At 40.6% G+C, this 19,107-nt stretch overlaps 1 protein-coding gene across 1 annotated transcript in view; it reads left to right on the top strand.

Annotated features, from left to right (window-relative positions):
• The first annotated feature begins 1,663 nt into the window (after positions 1 to 1,663).
• ZBTB10 (zinc finger and BTB domain containing 10) overlaps positions 1,664 to 19,107 on the top strand; it is a 39,290-nt gene continuing 21,846 nt past the window's right edge. The window contains exons 1-2 of the mRNA XM_019973822.2: positions 1,664 to 2,762; positions 12,360 to 13,248. Of these exons, the coding sequence (XP_019829381.2) occupies positions 1,794 to 2,762; positions 12,360 to 13,248 (1,858 nt within the window). The 5' untranslated portion in view covers positions 1,664 to 1,793. The remainder of the gene's footprint in view (positions 2,763 to 12,359; positions 13,249 to 19,107) is intronic.

Genomic DNA, 19,107 nt, shown 5'->3' on the forward strand with positions numbered 1-19,107 from the left:
TCACATTACTTTTAACTTTTTTGTTTTTAAAAGTTTATTTCACGTTTCAAAGAGTAAAATGAATCACAACACTTTAGAATTTGCTAAATTTAGCACATTAAAAAATATTTTAAAATACGAGTATAAGGGCTCCAAATTGGAAAATCTTTTTCTGAACAAGTTGACTACGATTATTATTGTAAGAGTTTCATTTCCAGCTCCATCTGTTCTTCTAATCACTCTAAATTCCATGTGCAGGGTAAACAGTTAAAAAAAAAAAACAAAAAACCCAAAGTCTTAAAAATCAATTCTTGTCTTAGCACACACGCTCTTCGGAGTCGCACGCAGCGTCTGTGTGAGCCGACTCCTCCCCACTCTTGGGGAAAACCCTGCCTAATATTTATAACGTTATGACATACTGTAATACTCACAAGGTGGTTGTAGAAGTATAAACACGACTGGAGCTATCTGATTGGCTGCTGGTGATGTAACACCCATGTCAATACTTCCCACTGAACGCACGTGTTCGACCTTTTATTTAAATTTCCATTTCATCACAGCAATAAGACACTCGGGGCGGTGCATTTTCTGTGAAATGATTATCGCCCAGAGGTGCTGCATCGAATACACAATGTAGCAGACGAGGAGGTGCCCGCGGTTGTAACCTCCTCGCGCGAAAGGTACAGCCTGGTCCAGTCTTTGTGAAGGAACAAAAATAAGTTCACTTCCTCGGGCACCGTTACCCCCCACCCCCCACCCACCCCACCTCAGCAAATGACAAGGCTGGAGAGCAGCTCCCACCGTACAGTTATTTCTCAAAGTCCCAGGTGAACTCGTGGCGAAGGAAGGAAAATGTGCGTCCCGGGCGCGGGTAGGTGCGTGCGGGCAGCGGGGAGGCGGCCAGACCTGACACTCGCCAGCTGTTTGTCCTCCGCGGAGCCCGGCCCCGGCCGCACACGCCCGCCCCTTCCCCGAGACCCCCCAGCCCGCCGCCCGGCCTTTTGTCCCCCGCCCCTCGGCCGACTTCCTTCCCCCGCGGCCGCACCCCCGCCCCCAGGCCGGAGGCGCGGCCCGGCCCCTTTCCCGGTCCCCAGGCGCCCCCACCCCACCCCAGCCCAGCCCCAAGCCCAGCCCCCTCCCCCCGCCCGGCCCCCACCCTTTCCCCCTCCAGCGGTTACTGCTACCCCGGTGCATTGTGGGCGCACGGTCCGTTGTTCATTTGCCATTCGACCTCCGCCAGGGCCTGGTCGGACGGAAACGCTCCGCCGGCTTTATTGTCGGTTCGTTATGTGGCGGAGCCCGGCAGTTTAACGTGCCTCCCACCCTCAGCGCTTCGGAAGCCGGCAGCCGCGTCGGGACTCCTCGGCGCGCCGGAGGAAGGATATCTTGTTTGGAGGGTCGGTGTGTGCGCGCGGCTTTAAAGAGGGGGCAGCGGAGGGTCTCCCCGCACTCCGCCTCTCAACTTCGAAGGCCCCACGCGCGCCGGCTCGCTGCTCACCTCTCCGCCGCCCGCCCCCCCCTTCTCCGCGCGGGACGCTGCCCGGAGCGCCGCGGGGCGGGGGTGGAGGACGAGGAGGCGGCCGGAGGCGGCGGCCCGGCGGGCGGCGGCGGCGGCAGCGGCGGACGCGTGAGGCAGCCCCGGGGAGCGAGCGCGACCGGGCGGCCGGGCGGGAGGGCGAGGCCGAGCCCCGCGAGACCGGAACGCCCGCGGTGGGGGCGGGAGCGAAGCGGAGGGGGAGCGGCGGGGAGCGCGCGGGACGCGGCCCGAGGCCGGGCGCGAGCCGGGGCACCGGGCGGCGGCGGCGGCGCGCGCCATGTCGTTCAGTGAAATGAACCGCAGGACGCTGGCGTTCCGAGGAGGCGGGTTGGTCACCGCCAGCGGCGGCGGCGGCTCCGCGAACAATAACGTTGGCGGGGAGGCCTCGGCTTGGCCCCAGCAGCCCCAGCCAAGACAGCCCCCGCCGCCAGCGCCGCAGCCGCTCAATGGGCGGGGGGCCGACGAGGAAGTGGAATTGGAGGGCCTGGAGCCCCAAGACCTGGAGGCCTCCGCCGGGGCTGCCGCCGCCGCCGAGGAAACCAAGGAGTTGCTGCTCCCCCAAGACGCGGGCGGCCCCACCTCGCTGGGCGGCGGTGGCGCCGGGGGCCCCCTGCTAGCGGAAAGGAACCGTCGGACTCTGGCCTTTCGAGGCGGCGGCGGCGGCGGGGGGCTCGGCAACAATGGCAGTAGCCGCGGCCGCCCCGAGACCTCGGCGTGGCCCCTGAGGCATTTCAATGGGCGAGGGCCGGCGGCCGTGGAGCTGGAGCTGGACGCGCTGGAGGGGAAGGAGTTGATGCCGGACGGCGCGTCCCTGAGCGACAGCACCGAGGACGAAGAGGAGGGGGCGAGCCTGGGCGACGGCAGCGGGGCGGAAGGAGGCAGCTGCAGCAGCAGCAGGCGGTCGGGCGGCGATGGCGGGGACGAAGCGGAGGGCAGCGGTGTGGGAGCTGGAGAAGGAGAGACTGTCCAGCACTTCCCGCTCGCGCGGCCCAAGTCCCTAATGCAGAAGCTCCACTGCTCCTTCCAGACCTCCTGGCTCAAAGATTTTCCCTGGCTGCGCTATTCCAAGGATACTGGCCTTATGTCTTGCGGCTGGTGCCAAAAGCCCCCCGAGGACGGAGGAAGCGGGGATCTGCCCCCAGTGGGGCACGACGAGCTTTCGCGAGGGACCCGCAACTACAAGAAAACCCTCCTTTTGAGGCACCACGTCTCTACCGAGCACAAACTCCACGAAGCCAACGCCCAGGTACGATATATGTTGCTCCTGCTTTTTCAGATCTTTGGGGGAAAGGCTTATCAGCTAAAACTCACTCTCCTGGGTGAAGAGATCTTTCCTGTTGAGAGAGAGGTGCAGGGAACTTAGGCGTGGGGGATTCGAAAGCCTGGGAATAAGTTTTCAAAAGTTAACCGGGGGAGTTGGGGGGAGGGGGAGGAATGACAATTTTCTAATCGTAGCGCTGAATTTGATTTAATTTTTTTCATGACTCAGATTTCTTTGCCCGTCAGATTGAATCAGAAGGAAAGTTTAATAAGCGAGGTTGACGGTTTTAACCCTGTAAGGTTGGCTTTGTGGTTACAATGTTATTAGCTGTGATTTTAGAAAAGCTGCTTTAATGTTGGTAGTCTTTTAGCGTGCTGTTGGAAGTCAAATCTGGTAACTCTTTGAAGAATGAATTAAACTCTTTCCTTAACTTTTGATGCTACCCCTTTTAGGAGAACATCCAACCGAGAAAATTCTTTTTATCATGTCAGGATAATGTGAAATATGAGAGTAGTATGTAAATGTAGAGGAAGCTATTTGGATAAAACTTCGTGAATGATTATACTAAATTCATCTTCTTAAAGTTTTTGTTGAACTTCTCTTTCCAAAGGTATGCTTTTGGTAAATTGTGGTAGTTTTTACTTGCTTCCATCTCTCCAGATTTCTGTGCCAAGATTTTCTGTAATCCCCTTTTTCAAAAAGTTTTCATATAAATGTAGTTTACTTTAAACTTAGGATATTTGAAATGTTGACTGTAAAGTTACTTCTACCAACTACTTGATTCGAACTGGTAGAGAATGTATTTACCAAAATCATAAGTTCTTAGTTATAAAACAGGTAAATGGTACTTCTTAAATCTTGTCTTAGTATTTCTGGACTAAAGATAATATTCTTATCATTTTGATAATCTCTTTCCAAGCCAAGCAGATGTTAATCAGTCCTCCTAAGACAACCTGTGGTTGTGGATGGAATTCATTCTTTTGTATCGGTAGCCAGGCATTGATTTCAGAAAGTCACCTTTCAGATACTAGTCCCTTTGTGTGTTGGAGTGATCTTGCTGTTTAGAACACTTTTAGTGGAGTTAATTAGGCACTGTCTAATAACCCCGTAGCCCAGAAATTTCTCAGAAGTTTAGACTTTAACGTTAAGGCATAGGGTTGTTTTTCTCAGGGGGGCAATGGCAACAGTTTTTTCACAACTTTTAGTTGCCTAAGCCCTACAAGGAAGGTCATTTAAAGATGTAAGGCCGGGAAAAGTTAAGTAAATTGTCCCAAGTCTTACAGTTCTTGGTTAAAAATGAGACTAGCCTTTATAAGGAATGTTGCAATGGAGGAAGGAAAAAAAGGTTTTGGAGTAAATCTAGGTTCACATCTCAGCTTTCTGCAGTTACTAGCTTTGTGAGCTTGGGCATTGGAGTGCCAGACTTGTCTTCTGTATGCCAAACACAGATGTCCCTTATTTTGGCAAGTATTTTTGGCAAGAATTATTCTGTTCCCATTTTACAGAAGAGGAGTCTAGAGGCTTCAACGCGTTATATATTCCTGAAGTTAAGTAGTATGATGAAGTGGAGGGCTTGTGAAAATGAAAGTATGCTTTTCTAAGTGATGAGTTGGTTATTTAGAAAAATCTAAAAGGACAATCAAACTGAATTTTTTTAATTCAGTGGATCAGTTACTCTTCTTCAGTGTAGTCTGTGTAGGCAGATCTGAATGGGAGTGCAAATTATTACAATTAGCTGCTTAGTGAACCTGAAATCAGAGGAACAGGGAATTAGTTGGATAACCTTATGATAGACTTAGCATGGTGTATTCCTCTCCCCTAGGCATATATCTGGATTAGGGAATTCATCCCTAGGTAAAACCTTTTCTAAACTTAATCCCCTGAATTATCTCTCCCTTACCCTTTGCCCCCTTGAAACTCCCTTTTTACAATATAATCTGCAGACCAACTTCTTTCTCTTAGGACATTGTATCATTAGACTGAGAATAATACAATTTAGTAAGTCATTTCTGTTTGTCTAAGGCTATTTATTGGTTCCCTTTGATTGGATTTTGGATGTTTCCACTCTGAACTGATCCTAATCATTTCTATTTTCATTCTAAGCTTAGTTTGGGGGTATTACCTTGTAATTGACCCCAGGTACCACCTATAGGATCTTTTTGTCTTGTTAATACATGAGTGACAGGTTCAAGAACTGACTTATTTCTTCTTATGCACAAAGTTAACTTTTTTTTTTTTCCATTGCCCTGCAGCTTTTGATTACCTGCAGGAGGCAGTATAACACAGTCTGTAAGAGCATTCTTGAGCTTAAAAGTAGGGGGACCTGAGTCCTAATCCTCTTTCTTGACAGGCAAATGAGTTAACTTCCAGTTTCTTCATGTTTGCAAAGTGTATATGCCAGCACCTAGTCACTTAGTAAATGATAACCATTATTTATTATCACCATTACTTATTTTCTTTGGAAATAACTATAATTCTGTGGGGTAGGGGGAACTGGTACTTCATGTCTCAATGTTACCAGTTTTCTCAGTTTGCAAGCCACTTAATCTCATGGAATCACTCTTGATTCTAGAGAACAAACCAGTTTTTTTTTCATGCTTTTAGAGACTTTGGCCATTCAGGTTCTTTGAACATTCTCATCGCACATGCAGTTTTTCTCATCTTCATGAAGAATATCTTGCATGAGCTTTCTCCTGTCTTAAAATTACTGAAATAGTTTTGTAGTTCCTCAGACAAGAATTAAGTTTGAAATTGGGACACAGTTCACTCCCTTTATCCCCCCTCCCCACTTTTTTTCTTTAATTTTAAGGAGTCTGTTTTTTGTGAGGAGTTTAGCCAAATCTTAGTATGTGAATAAGGGTGACTTTACTTTTTCTTATGATTTCTGTAAGGGGAAAAATCATGGTGGTGGCCAAGAGACTGTGGCATATTCTTTTTTTTTGGCGGAGGGAGCCCTGCCTTGCTACTTGTGGGCGGGATCCCTGACTAGGAATGGAACCTGTGTCTCCTGCAGTGGAAGTAACCACTGGACTGCCAGGGAATTCCCAGTGGCCCATTCTTAAAACCTTTGATTGTTATTTTGATGTTGATTGTAAAGGATTGCTCATGCAAGAAGTCTGCAGATGCTCTCAGAATCTGTTCTGCAGCGTTCTATTTCTGAAAAATCCTTGTATTTTATAAGGATTTAAGGGACAACATATAATTTCTATTTTGAGTAACAACTGACTATATATATCTTGAGGGTCTGGTTCGGTGATTAGCTTATATAAGGTTTGACCATTTGGCCCAGAGGACTTTAAAATTGCTTTAATAACACTGATTACCACTGTATCTTGGTTCAGATCACTTTCTACCCAGTTGGGAAATTTTCATCGCCTAAATCACACATTCTGTCAACTCTTTCCAGTTAAGTAAGCCTAAAACATGTGTTCAAGTGTGTTATTGTTATAAACCTAGTTAACCTTTCCAGAAAGTACTTAATTTAGATCAGTGATCTTCTAATTGGAATATGTTGGTGAGCAGCAAAAGCAGAGGTGAGACAGAGCTACCAGCCTTCTTTGCATTTGGCAAAAATTAATTGTTTTTTTGAGGATTTTGGAAGAAAGACTGAAAGCCTTTCACTGGGAAGGAGAAATAGATATTACAAACAACCACAGAGCCTACAATCCATTAAATAACCAATTTGTATAATATTTATATAGGTTCTAGCAGTCATTTATTGTGTTTCTAAAAGCGGATTCCTTTTCCCTGGTGTTTTTGATTATGTGTCTAGGGACTTCTTTCTCCCTCTTAAAATATACCTATTAGGTAGATTGCAAGGCACTGAAGATAAACCTATGTAAATAAGACATTTTTCTGACCTCTAGAAACTTGTACTCTAGTAAGGAGAGAGACATTGCAGTAAAATGATAGCTACCATGTTAGAAATATATTCAAGTTACAGTTAAGATAACTAAAGGAAGTCGTCATCCTATTTGTGAAGGTTGGGAGAAGCTTGTAGAATTGGATCCTAACTTGTGTTAAATGAGTAAGTATTGAAGAGGGGAGGGCATTCTAGGCATTGCAGTTGGTAACAGCTTAAGCATAATGGAAATTGATGCCTTGATGTGTCTGAAAAGTAGATGATTTAATTCAGCAGGATGAAAAATCAAGTTTGAGTGGGTAGACTGCAGGTTATGGATGGTCCTTTCATGTTGAAATGATTGTATTTTTTCCTGTTGGGCAAACCATTTAGCAGTTTTAAGCAGAGGAGAACCACGATGAAATATGTGTAAGTTGATGTGTTAGAAGCACCTGTTGGTATGTATGTGGTTTTTGAGGAGAGCTGGTAATAAAGCATATTTTTGGCACATAAAATTGGCTGGAAGTTGTAATCACCTGAAGACATCTACCCCAGACCTACAGATTTACAATTTCTGTGGATAGTATTAATATTTAAATTGCAAGAGAAAATGTCATCACTCAAGGAGATCAGAGAAGAGATACTGATTTCAAAGGAGATATTCCTTTCTTTATCTACTGACTTAGATAATTTGTCAGTACTACTAGCATACATTTATTTGGCATGCTCACTGTGGCCTTGTGTGTCCTCATACTAGAAATGGAGTTTGAGTTTTAGAATTTGGGTTTGTAAATGGACATTGATCTTTTTATTCTTTCAGTATACCGTTCCAATGGGTTGCTGCAACAAAAGATTTTTATGTTTTTAATGCTTTCATTTTGCACTTTGTGTTTGAAATATCTTTTTTTCCTACTAAACCATTTATCAGTTCTGGGTAGGGACTTAAATACTTTTAAGTACTTGTTTTTTTTTTAAAACCAGTAACAGTTTCTAATCATTTGTGGATTGACTACAGATAGCTAACTGCAGCTGAATTTTTCTCAGAAGAGTGGGGAGACTGGGTAGTGTGATCTTGGGTTTTCTACAGTAGCTGGTGTTATCCAGTTCTCCCAGCTGGAATGCTGTGAACACCCTATGATCTCCCTCCACACCTCTGCCTTGAAATCTAATTAATCACTCAAGTTTGGATTTTACTTTAGAAATTTTCCAGGCTCTGCCCCCATCACTGTTACCTGTCTTAACTAGTGAACGTCCTTGTTTGTTGCAGGTGTGCTGCACACCTACCAGTGGCTTGCCCTGGTCACACATTTCCAGTGTCATCCCCTGGTAATTACCCTCCACTTTGCTACCACAGTCATCTCTTTATCAGTTAATTCAGTCAGATGATTCTAAAGCTCTGTAGGTACCTATACCAGTGGTCCTTAATCTTGTGTAGGATTCAGGTCTCTAGATAATCTGGTGCAAGTTACAGACACTTAGCTCCAAAAACATGAAGAGCATATTTGCATTTCTTGGGCTTTCTTGGATCACCCTGAAGTTCTTCATAAATCTCGAATGGTGAGGCTGTGTACATCCTTGGTTCTCTTTCTCATACTGTCTCATCTGCTTAGACTCTCAGCCTCTCCTTCCACTCTTGCGTCCTTCAAGGCTCTGCTCAGATATTTGTTTCAAAAAAAGATCTCACCCAACCTCTCAAAAAACTGGATTAGGTGCACCACCTCTCTGCTTTCTTAAAGCTCTTCAGTATCTTAAGAATCTTGCTCAGTATTAAACTTCAGGCAGGGAACTAAATCATTTTGGGTTCCCAGTGTAGAACCTGTCTGATACAGTCATTCACTTAATGCTTATTAAATAAGTGAGTAAAGTCAAGATTTTTCAAGCTTTTAGCAGCTTTTTCTCTGATTAAAATATTTACTTTTGGCCTCTCTGGAAATAAATTTGAAGATAATAAACTTGAGGATTTTAACCAAATGTATGCTTCTATATTTTCTTTATCAGTGGTATCTCATGTTTATCAATATACTAAGAATGGACATAGAATGTTAAAGAGGGAACCGGAGAGACAGAGATGACTTGAGTTCTTAGGGACCAACTGTTATTTTTGTCTTTAGTAACTAGGAATTTATTTGGTTTAGCAAGTAATATTGGCAGTTTAATTTAGTGCTTATCTTGCTTTATTTTACCCATATCCTCAAATAATACTCCCTTTGTAGAGTACATGTACTCTTGACTGGTAAACTCTTCATTGTGAAGAGTATATATAATATGTGCTACAGAAACATGGCATAGTGCTCTGATCAGTACTGAAGGAGAAATTGCTAGGGCTGTTTGTAGCATGTAACATTACTATTCTATTCTGTTATTCAGTAGTAATGAAGAAAAATAGTTGTTGAAGAGTGTGTTTGGCTTGTATAGCTTGTGTCCAAGTGGAATGGACAAATATTTTGGTGGATAGGCTTTTGTCTTTAAGTTATTTTTAAAAATTAGGACATTTGGTATGATAATGGCAGAGAATGACAGAAATTGGGACTGGCCCAGAAATTTCAGAACACAGTGACCATGGCCTAAAATGACTGCTATGACATAGCCACCTCCTTCTTAAAGGGTTTTGAACTGCTTAATGCGTAAACTTTAGCACTTCTTGACTTGTAAAGGCTCATTCACTGCTTCCACAGACACTTTACCATGTACTGCCAAATTTTTTCTCTTACTGTTAACTACAGTATCTGTTAGAACTTTGAACCAAATGAGCTTTGCTGGGTAGATATGGCATGCACAGCAAAGCTTACTTTTAAGCCTGCATCATAGAGCAATGTAGTTTGGAAATTTTCTGTAGTGAGTAGAGAGCATAAGCAAATTAATAAAGCGTCTTATTTAGATAGCCTCATAAACAGTATGATGGGTCTATAGAAAATTATAGCAGTAACAACTTTAGACATTTTTAGTATTCATTTAGTTCTCTACATAGAGTCCTAAACATTTCCCATCCCTTTGCTAAGTAGTTGGAAACATCCCAGCATACTGGTTTTAATATACAAGATAAAATATCTTTTTGCCTCACTTCCTTTCTTCCAGCCCCCAGAAGCAAAAATTTGGGACTTAATCGTGAATTACTTGATTACTTTACTCCATCTGTAGCTGTTAGCAGTTTTTGCTTACAATTGGGTGGTCTTAATAGAAGGAGAAAATAACTGATTTCGAATATGGGACATTTTGGTATGATAGAGCAAGAATGTGGGGGTGGGGTTAGAGTATAAGTGTAATTAATGATGCACTCGAGGCCCTGGGAAGTGATGGGATGCTGCCAAGGGTCAGTTGGAAGTGCAAAGGGAATTCTCTGCTTCCTGTGCTTCATTCTGTAGTAATCGTATACTCCAGATTTGCAGGATTATCTGTAGTGTTTCATTATTGCTGTGAAATACTGATGTGTCCTGGAATTCTGGCATTTTTATTCTGTTTCAGTTGACTTCTCATACCTGGAAACAACACGAAAATTCTTAGATGGATCATGTGATCTGGTTTAGTTTCAGGATTATTATGTGTGTGACCTGCTGTATTCAGAATTCAGAATGGAACCTAATGTTTGTGTGATTAAACTATACCCATGATGAGGTTGCTTCCCAGGTGATGCTAGTGGTAAAGAATCTGCCTGCAGTGCAGGAGATCCAGGTTCAATCCGTGGGTCAGGAAGATCTCCTGGAGGAGGGCATGGCAACCCACTCCAGTAATCTTGCCTGGAGAATCCCATAGACAAGGGAGCCAGGTGGGCTACACAGTCCATAAGGTAGAAGAGAGTCGGATGTGAAAAGAAACTGAGCACAGAACAGCACACATGATGGGGTTAAATGGAGATGTGGGATTGCTTGGAATCTCACCACCATTTACAGTGCTGCTGCTGCTGCTAAGTCGCTTCAGTCGTGTCCGACTCTGTGTGACCGGCAGCCCACCAGGCTCCCCTGTCCCTGGGATTCTCCAGGCAAGAACACTGGAGTGTGTTGCCGTTTCCTTCTCCAATGCAGAAAAGTGAAAGTGAAGTCGCTCAGTCGTGTCCGACTCTTAGCGACCCCATGGACTGCAGCCTACCAGGCTCCTCCGTCCATGGGATTTTCCAGGCAAGAGTACTGGAGTGGGGTCCATTTAGAATATTCTATGAGAATTTCTTTGCAGTTCTAACAACTTTGTTCCCTACACCCTTCCCTCTGCCCCCCATTCTCTATTCCTCTCCAAGCATATCAGTCCTCCCAGCATCCAACAATCCAATATGTATCTTTTCTGGGTTTTCCCCCAGATTCTGTCTACTCATAGACCTGTATATATGTGTTTTATTTTATAATTAATAAAATAATAAGTATTTAATAATAAGTATTTACTATTTTGTGCCAAAGAAAATAATCTTTAACACTTAAGAATAGATACCTGCCTAATTTAGGGAGCTTACCCACCTAATGCCTGGAGAAGGAAATGGCAACCCACTCCAGTATCCTTGCCTGGAGAATCCCATGGACAGAGGAGCTTGGCGGCCTACAGCCAGTGGGGTTACAAGAGTCAGACACAACTTAGCGACACCACCACCCACCTAGTGACTCTGTGAGTAGGGCCTGAAGTTCTTATTTAGAAACACTCCTGGTACTTACTGCTTTATTAGTTTAAGAAAGGACACACAGTTAATAACTAGTATAGGCAGCATTCCAAAATCTAGATCACATTCCTTTATTCTTGCTGTCAATATCATGTTATTTTATAGGAAACTACAGTAACTTAATAGTGATGCTAAACTGAACTGTAATGAATAATTAAAAGATTGATCACAGGGAAGATTATAAACATTAAGTATTTGGAGTTAAGGAATTTTAACTGATGGGTAGTGTTTATGATCCTAAAGAGAGAAGTCATTTTGAAAATTGATTTGGGATTTATATAATTGGGTATTCCTGTAGTTTGAAGCACATTTTTTTAAATTAGGGTCTTCTGTTACTTTCTCTTTCAGTTCAGTCACTCAGTCATGTCTGACTCTTTGCGACCCCATGGACTGCATAGTTAGATATGATTAACTTTGTTGACCTAAATTGTCTGACTCAGTATTTGCCAAGACTTTTAAAATTCCCTTTTTTAATAATGTTAACTAGAATGAGATGCTGAGCATATTTTAATCTGATTATTTTAAGTTCAACCAGAAAAACTGTGTTCTTAGCAGTTACAGAGATAAGGCAGATTAATTTGATTCTTATGAATGTTTCTTTACATGAGAAAACAACCACTTTTTATTTTCATTTCATTTCTTTTCTTTTTTTTTGGCCATATCACTTGACTTGTTGGATCTCAGTTCCCCGACCAGGGATTGAACTCAGGCAATGGCGGTGGAGTCCTAGCCACTGGACCACCAGGGAATTCCCTGTTTTAATTTTAAATAATTCTCAATCCATGTCTTCAGCTATATTTGGAAAGATAGCATGATATGTGATACACGGTATTCTTCAAATGAAATTCTGATCCTCAGGATGTTTCTTTCTTTCTTTTTTTTTTTGTACCAATAGCAGTGGATTGCAGCAAAGCTGTTTACACCCTTTCTCTTAATATTTAGATTGTGAACACCTCAGTCTCAAAATATGTAATGATTACTGACAGATTAGTGTATTTGATAGTGGTTTTAAAAAGTTACATTGACAATGATTTGTTGTCTTTGGTATGGAGGCTTTAAAAAGTAAATAAAATTTAATGGTAATATTTTCCATCTATTGCAGGAGTCAGAAATACCATCAGAGGAGGGGTACTGTGACTTTAATAGTAGGCCAAATGAGAACTCTTATTGCTATCAACTTCTTCGACAACTAAATGAACAGAGGAAGAAAGGTATTCTTTGTGATGTCAGCATTGTGGTGAGCGGAAAAATCTTTAAAGCTCATAAGAACATCCTGGTTGCAGGCAGCCGTTTCTTTAAGACTTTATATTGCTTTTCAAACAAAGAAAGCCCTAACCAAAACAATACTACCCATTTAGATATTGCTGCAGTTCAAGGTTTTTCAGTCATCTTGGACTTCTTGTATTCTGGTAACCTGGTGCTCACAAGCCAAAATGCCATTGAAGTAATGACAGTGGCCAGCTATCTTCAAATGAGTGAAGTTGTTCAAACTTGCCGAAATTTCATTAAAGATGCCTTAAATATAAGCATTAAATCAGAAGCTCCAGAGTCTGTAGTTGTGGACTATAATAATAGAAAACCAGTTAACAGAGATGGCCTGTCTTCATCACGGGATCAAAAAATTGCCAGTTTTTGGGCAACACGAAATCTTACCAATTTGGCAAGTAACGTAAAAATTGAAAATGATGGTTGTAATGTCGACGAGGGCCAAATAGAAAACTACCAAATGAATGACAGTAGTTGGGTCCAGGATGGTTCACCTGAATTGACAGAAAATGAGTCTCAAGGTCAAACAAAAGTGTTTATTTGGAATAATATGGGCTCCCAAGGGATTCAAGAGACTAGCAAAACAAGGAGAAAAACCCAAGCTACAAAGAGATTTGTTTATAATATACCACCTAATAATGAAACAAATCTAGAAGATTGCTCGGTGATGCAGCCACCTGTTGCCTATCCAGAGGAAGATTTGTCATTCATCAAGGAAGAACCAGGTAAATACTGTATTGAATATATACAGAGGTGTCTCAGTTTTTATTCTCATTCTGCTTGGATATAATCTTGTGTGTATGATTAAAGTAATATACATAAGAAATAGTAAATTTGAGTCTTTGTAATAGAAGGGAAAAAATGACTTGAACAGTCACATATCTTATATAATCTTGTATCAAATGTAAGATTTGGTATATCTTAGTTTTTTCTCCACACATGTATATGTGGGTTTCTCAAAGGTTGTGTTAAATAATCAGGAATTTGCCCACATTTTATGGCATGTGGACTCTATGTATAGTTCTTTGATTTTCCTGGTCTGTAGCCTCTGCTCACTTTTTGTACTCAGTGCTGGCAAAGATAAAATCTTTGGTTGTAATATGTGATTTGTTTGTCATTTCAGAACGTTTTTGAGATTTAGTTAGCATTCTTTACTCTCAATTTTTTGTAGTTGAATATTTGTTTTATAGAATTTTGCAAAAGTTAATGGGATTCTACTTTGTTTAGAAGCACTTACTGTTCTGTTCTCCCCATAAATCTTACAGAAACTGGAATATTTTAAGTTTGTCCCACTGTTTCCTCATTTTCATTCTCATTTGCATTAGTTAAGAGAGGCCTCTGAGACCTTTCTCTTGACTATAAGAATCTTTGCATATCACATCTTGTAGTGTGGGGTGTTTGTTTGTTTTTTTTTTTTTTTTTTGAGAAATGAAGTGAGGGGACCATTGTTGAAGAGTGAAATAGATTTGAAACTTTAACTTAATTGTGTGTGTGTAACTTACTTTTATTTGAAGTAGCCCAGTGGGTTTGAGGTTTTCCTTAGTGGATCCCAGACTTGACCATGCCCACCACTGTCATACATCATTTAGTGCTTGTGTTGCCTCAGAGATCTGTAACTGTTCGGTGTCTGATTTATGTGATGGTGATCACCTGGGGATGGAGTGCTTTCCGTTTAAAAGAATCATTGTTTTTAGTTCCCAAAGGGCAAAATGCCATAATCCTGTGAAATGGTTTCCCTGGCTGTTTAGGTTTGGGTTTAGTTTTCATTGGTAGAAATCATGTGGAAATCAGTATACATGTATAATGAATACTGTTTGCTGAGCTTTCCCCTCCAACTTGTCAAGTCTTTAGCAATAAAATCCCAGAGGTTGTTTCTTAAAAGTACTAATGATAGACTTAGCAGCACTTTGTTTTGGCTTAATTTTTAATGTAAAAAATCTTGAATCAGTTCTCAGAGTTAGAACTGCATTTTTTTTCCCTACTGCATGAATTACTCAGTTAACAGTATGATGGGAGGCCTATAGTGTATTTTTTTAAAATATATATAGGTACCCAGAATATAAGGAGTAAGATTTTTTGGCATGGTAGTTGACTGACAACTAACAAAGCTAACCTCATTCTTAAAACTAATGCCACACATAATTGGAGTGACTCAAAGAGAAGAAAAGCAGTATTAATTAGAACCACAGTGCATACTTTGAAAAATAACATTACTAGTGATTATCATCTTAGCAAGCAACTCCTAGCTGAGGTTGTATCAGTGTACTAGGTCTATCATAATTTTTGATAGTCTGATATGCTTTTATCTTTGATAGCTTATAAAAGATAATTCTATTGTCATTGATGCCACCTTAATATCTGATGAACCTTGCTTAACTGAAATTTGATTATATCAGTGACATGCTACATTCCCACTGTTAAAACTTTTAACAACTTTTTGGTGCCTCTGAATCCACCTTCATTCAGTGGCAGAAAATCCCATAAGAGCTAGAACATGATATGATAGAGAGCTAGAAAATTTTTACTGTAAAGGGCCAAGCAGTAAATATTTTGGGGTTTGCTGGTCGTGAAGTCAGTTACTTAACTGTCAGTGTAGCGTGAAAGCAGTCATAGAAAGTGTGTAAACAAATGAACAGAAGTGTGTTCAGGTAAAGCTTTATTGCCAACCCTTGGGGTAGAGCAGTGGGTCTTAATCATGCCTGCATGTTGGCATTGCTTGGGAACTTCAGCCATCATGATGCCTGACTGTCCCTGCCAGGGATTTTGGTTTATTGGTCTGGGATGTGGCCTGGTAGTTGAAATTTTTGTCAGTTCTACAGGTGATGGTGCTATGAGTCACTGATAGAGGAAAGAGCCCAAATTGAATCAGGTTTTGTAAATGAGTTCTGTTACTTACTATGTTACCATAACCAAATTAAGTTAAACACTTGCCCTCAGTTTCCTCCTTCTTAGACTATGCTACTTTTATAGGGTTATTCTGAAAAATGACAAAACATAAAAATACAGCTGTCGCAGTCATCTTAGTCCCCCTTAAAGATTAAGATTTTTTTAAAATCAGTTTTCCAGTGCAGTGTACTTTGTACCAGATTCTTGATAGGTGGTCTATAGCCTCAGCTTGACCTTTTGTTTCAATGTAGGATGAGTATGATTATAAGGAAGTTACTTTATATTGAGCTAGAATTTGTTTCTCTTTAACTTCCTAATTCTGTCATTTTTAGTAGTATAATCTAAGCCTAACCTCTAATCTCTTAAATCAACCTGATAACCCTTCAGGTATTAACATTAAAAAATTTCCCCTGAAGTCCCCTTCTTTTAGGCTAAGTGCTGTATCTCCCGCCTTGTGAATTCCAACCCCTTTTTACATCTTTCTTAACAGTCATAGGCAGTTTGTTTCACCCTGATGAAATGTTGGTGCACAGAATTTTAGACTAGAACTCTCCAGGCAAATTCTGAGCAATAAAGAAAGGACATAGTGGGTCTGTATTTACCAAGGTCTTTCAGTTACTAAAAGTAGAGGCAGGTTCCATCTTTAGGACTGCCCAACATTAAAACCTTGGCAATTTATAAACTAGTGACCCAGTCTTCTAAAAAATTGAGGCTCATTTAAAACTTCTAGAGGTCAACATTACTGGTTATACTTTCATTTTTATTTATTGAAAAAATAGTGAAAACTTTCAGTGAAATAATGCTTTTAAATGTATTTAAAATTCTTTACCTAATCATCGGAAAAGTCATGGTGAATTATGCATTTAGTCTACAAGCAGTGCTTGACATGTTTGGGTTTGTGGGTCTCTTGTAGGAACAGTGATTTCCCAGATTCTTAAGCCTACTGTCTGTAGGCTATAAATAATGTTGTCTTATTGCCATATACTGTGGAAAGTGGTATTTGGGTGCTTCATAAAGAAATGTAAGATACTGAGATTTTATCAGAGGTTATATTCATAATGGTATTTCTTTAAAAATCTTAGGCTAGTATACCTGTTATCTGACTCTGCCTCAATTCCCTTCAAATCATTTTTGATTTGTACATGTAAATGTAAGAAATTAAATAGTATAGGGGCAAAAGTAACCAGTGCCTTAATTGTCTTACACAGTGTTTTCATTTATACTGTTAAAACAAGTCAGGTGTTAATCCCATTTTTTATCTACTCTGGACTCATGGAACATGGGCTTTCTGAATCCGTATTTTTGTATTGTTTGTGCCAGTCACACTAGAATGTTGTAGCCATTATAAATAACTGTATTCTTCATGTAATACATTTGTATGTATATGCATTCAGTAAGATTTTGGAATTTCTGACAAACAAAAATTAAATTTTTAGCAATAAAACAGTGTGCTAGTCAAGAGTATTAATATGGTTAGCCTAATTAAGCTTTTTATTGGCTCTAAGATAATAAGCAGCCCTTCAGAATGAGGAAACAGAAGTTCTACAGATGACAAACTTTCTGGTACTGAATTCTGAAACGAATTTCTCCAGTGGGGTTTTATATAATTGACATCAAGACAGTTTTCTGAAAAGCATTTTCTAGTAAATACAGCAGTAGGTTATATAATTGTCTTTAATAAAAGCTGGTAAAATTTCATATAGATGATTGAATTTTTCATAATGATGTACAAATACTCAGATGCACGGTGGTTTTATTTGATCAAAGGATATAATTTAGAGTTTGTAAACTCTAAAAGCTCCTTTCTCTCATCTGTACTTTTTTTTGTTTTGTTTTGTGGCATTTGTGAATTTTTATTGATCCTTACAAGCAGAGTTTAAGCTGTAACATCTTCAATTTGTGTAGTTGTTTTTTGGTTGAAAAGCATATAATTCAAGTGTATAGAAAACAATTTTGAGAGAAGAATGCTCAAACTATATGTCTTTAAGATACCTAATGAGTCATATTTGAAGTAGTGAATTATTACTTCTACTGAAGTTGTCTACCAACCAATACTTAGGCCCCTACATATTTTGGGTGACAGTTGATACAGGGGATCACTTCAGAGGTTCCAGAATCTTGAAATGCTTTCTTTCTTTATTTTACTTAATTTAGCTGAGTCGGATCTTGGTTGCGTGGCATCTGACTAGGCATGAGGGCTCCAGAACAGGGTTAGTAGCCCTGTAGCATTGGGGTCTTAGTTCCCCAACCAGGGATCAACCTGGTGTCCCCTGGATTGCAAGACAGACACTTCACTGGAACACCAGGGAAGTTCCTTGAAATGCTTTCTTAAATAATCGGGCGGGCGGGGTTGTTTGTTTTAATTTAAAATATTTTTATAGCTTTGAACGTTGGCCATCTCATTTGAGACTTTTCCATATTTTGGCCATGTCATATAAAGTTACTGTATGAGCTACTTAAAATGTTTAAAAACCATGGAACCTAGACTTAGTAAAGAAGATTTGGACTTTGGACTTGGTTCCACCACTTAACTTGCCTTAAGTTTATCATACAGAATGTCTTATAATTAGAAGGAAAGAAAAATTTATAATTATGAAATCTTGAAGGCTATAAAAATTAACCAAAGCTTTTAAAAAATATCATTTTGGCAACAAAACCTGATATTCAGTTGGCAGCAAAACCAATTTGTATTTTTTACTTCTTTCCTTAAATGTGAACATCTATATGTTTTGTTGCAGAAATACATTTTGATTACAGGGTGCCACCCTGGGCCCCTCTGGGGGTATCACAGTTATTTCTTGCCTAAAATCTAAAAATGTATGTATCCTACATCTTAACCCAAACGTTCCACATAGCAGGTTTACGGGCCTGGGTTAGTTCTTTCTTAAGGGATTCTAGATGTACTGCCCTACCTTTCAGGCATCCTTTTGAGTATATTATGAAGAATGAGCTACCAGTGATTTAAAGTTTCTTCTTTAGAAACTGTTACAGTTGCGTAGTCAGTGGTAGTTTGAAGGGCTGATGCTCATTTTAAAAAATAAATGTCCACCATTAGCTAATGGACTGTAAGTTATACTAAAATGTAACACTTCAATATTTAATCTTAAAAGGATGATAATGAGTAACTGTATGATAGTAGGAATATTCTGCCATCTTTTTTTCCTTCTCCTTTATTTTCCTCTGCCTAGTTAGTGTTCCTTTCCATCCTCCTCTGCCATACTTGATCCAAGGGGTGGCTACATTAAGGATTATTCTTTTCAAGTTATAAGCGTTAAGGAAACAGAATTTGTTTGGTCAGACTGAAACTGCATGTTGAAGAAGCCTTTTGTGGATGTTTTAATGCTTTCTACCTGCTGAGGGTATTAAGTTTTCTAAACCCTGTTAATGTCAGCCCCTGAGAATTTTTTAAGACTGAATTTTTTATTTCTGATATAGCCTTAATATTCTGGGGTGACCAGAAGTGTCATATTTAACCAAATACTTCTTGTCTGGGACCCCAAAATGACTTTCCACTTCATAAGAGGAAATTTGGTAGTAAAATTTTGAAGTCCACATGAAACTGAGCGAACAGGTTAGATGATATTGCTGTCATAAGATTGAGAACTTGTTCACAATAGGATGGCTGTGAGGTAGAAACGTATCAGTGCAATGTGATAAATGTTAAGATCAGAAGTATGGCAGAGTGCAGTGGGGGAGGT

This window comes from Bos indicus, chromosome 14, assembly GCF_029378745.1.
Source record: "Bos indicus isolate NIAB-ARS_2022 breed Sahiwal x Tharparkar chromosome 14, NIAB-ARS_B.indTharparkar_mat_pri_1.0, whole genome shotgun sequence".
Classification (NCBI taxonomy): Eukaryota; Metazoa; Chordata; class Mammalia; order Artiodactyla; family Bovidae; genus Bos; species Bos indicus.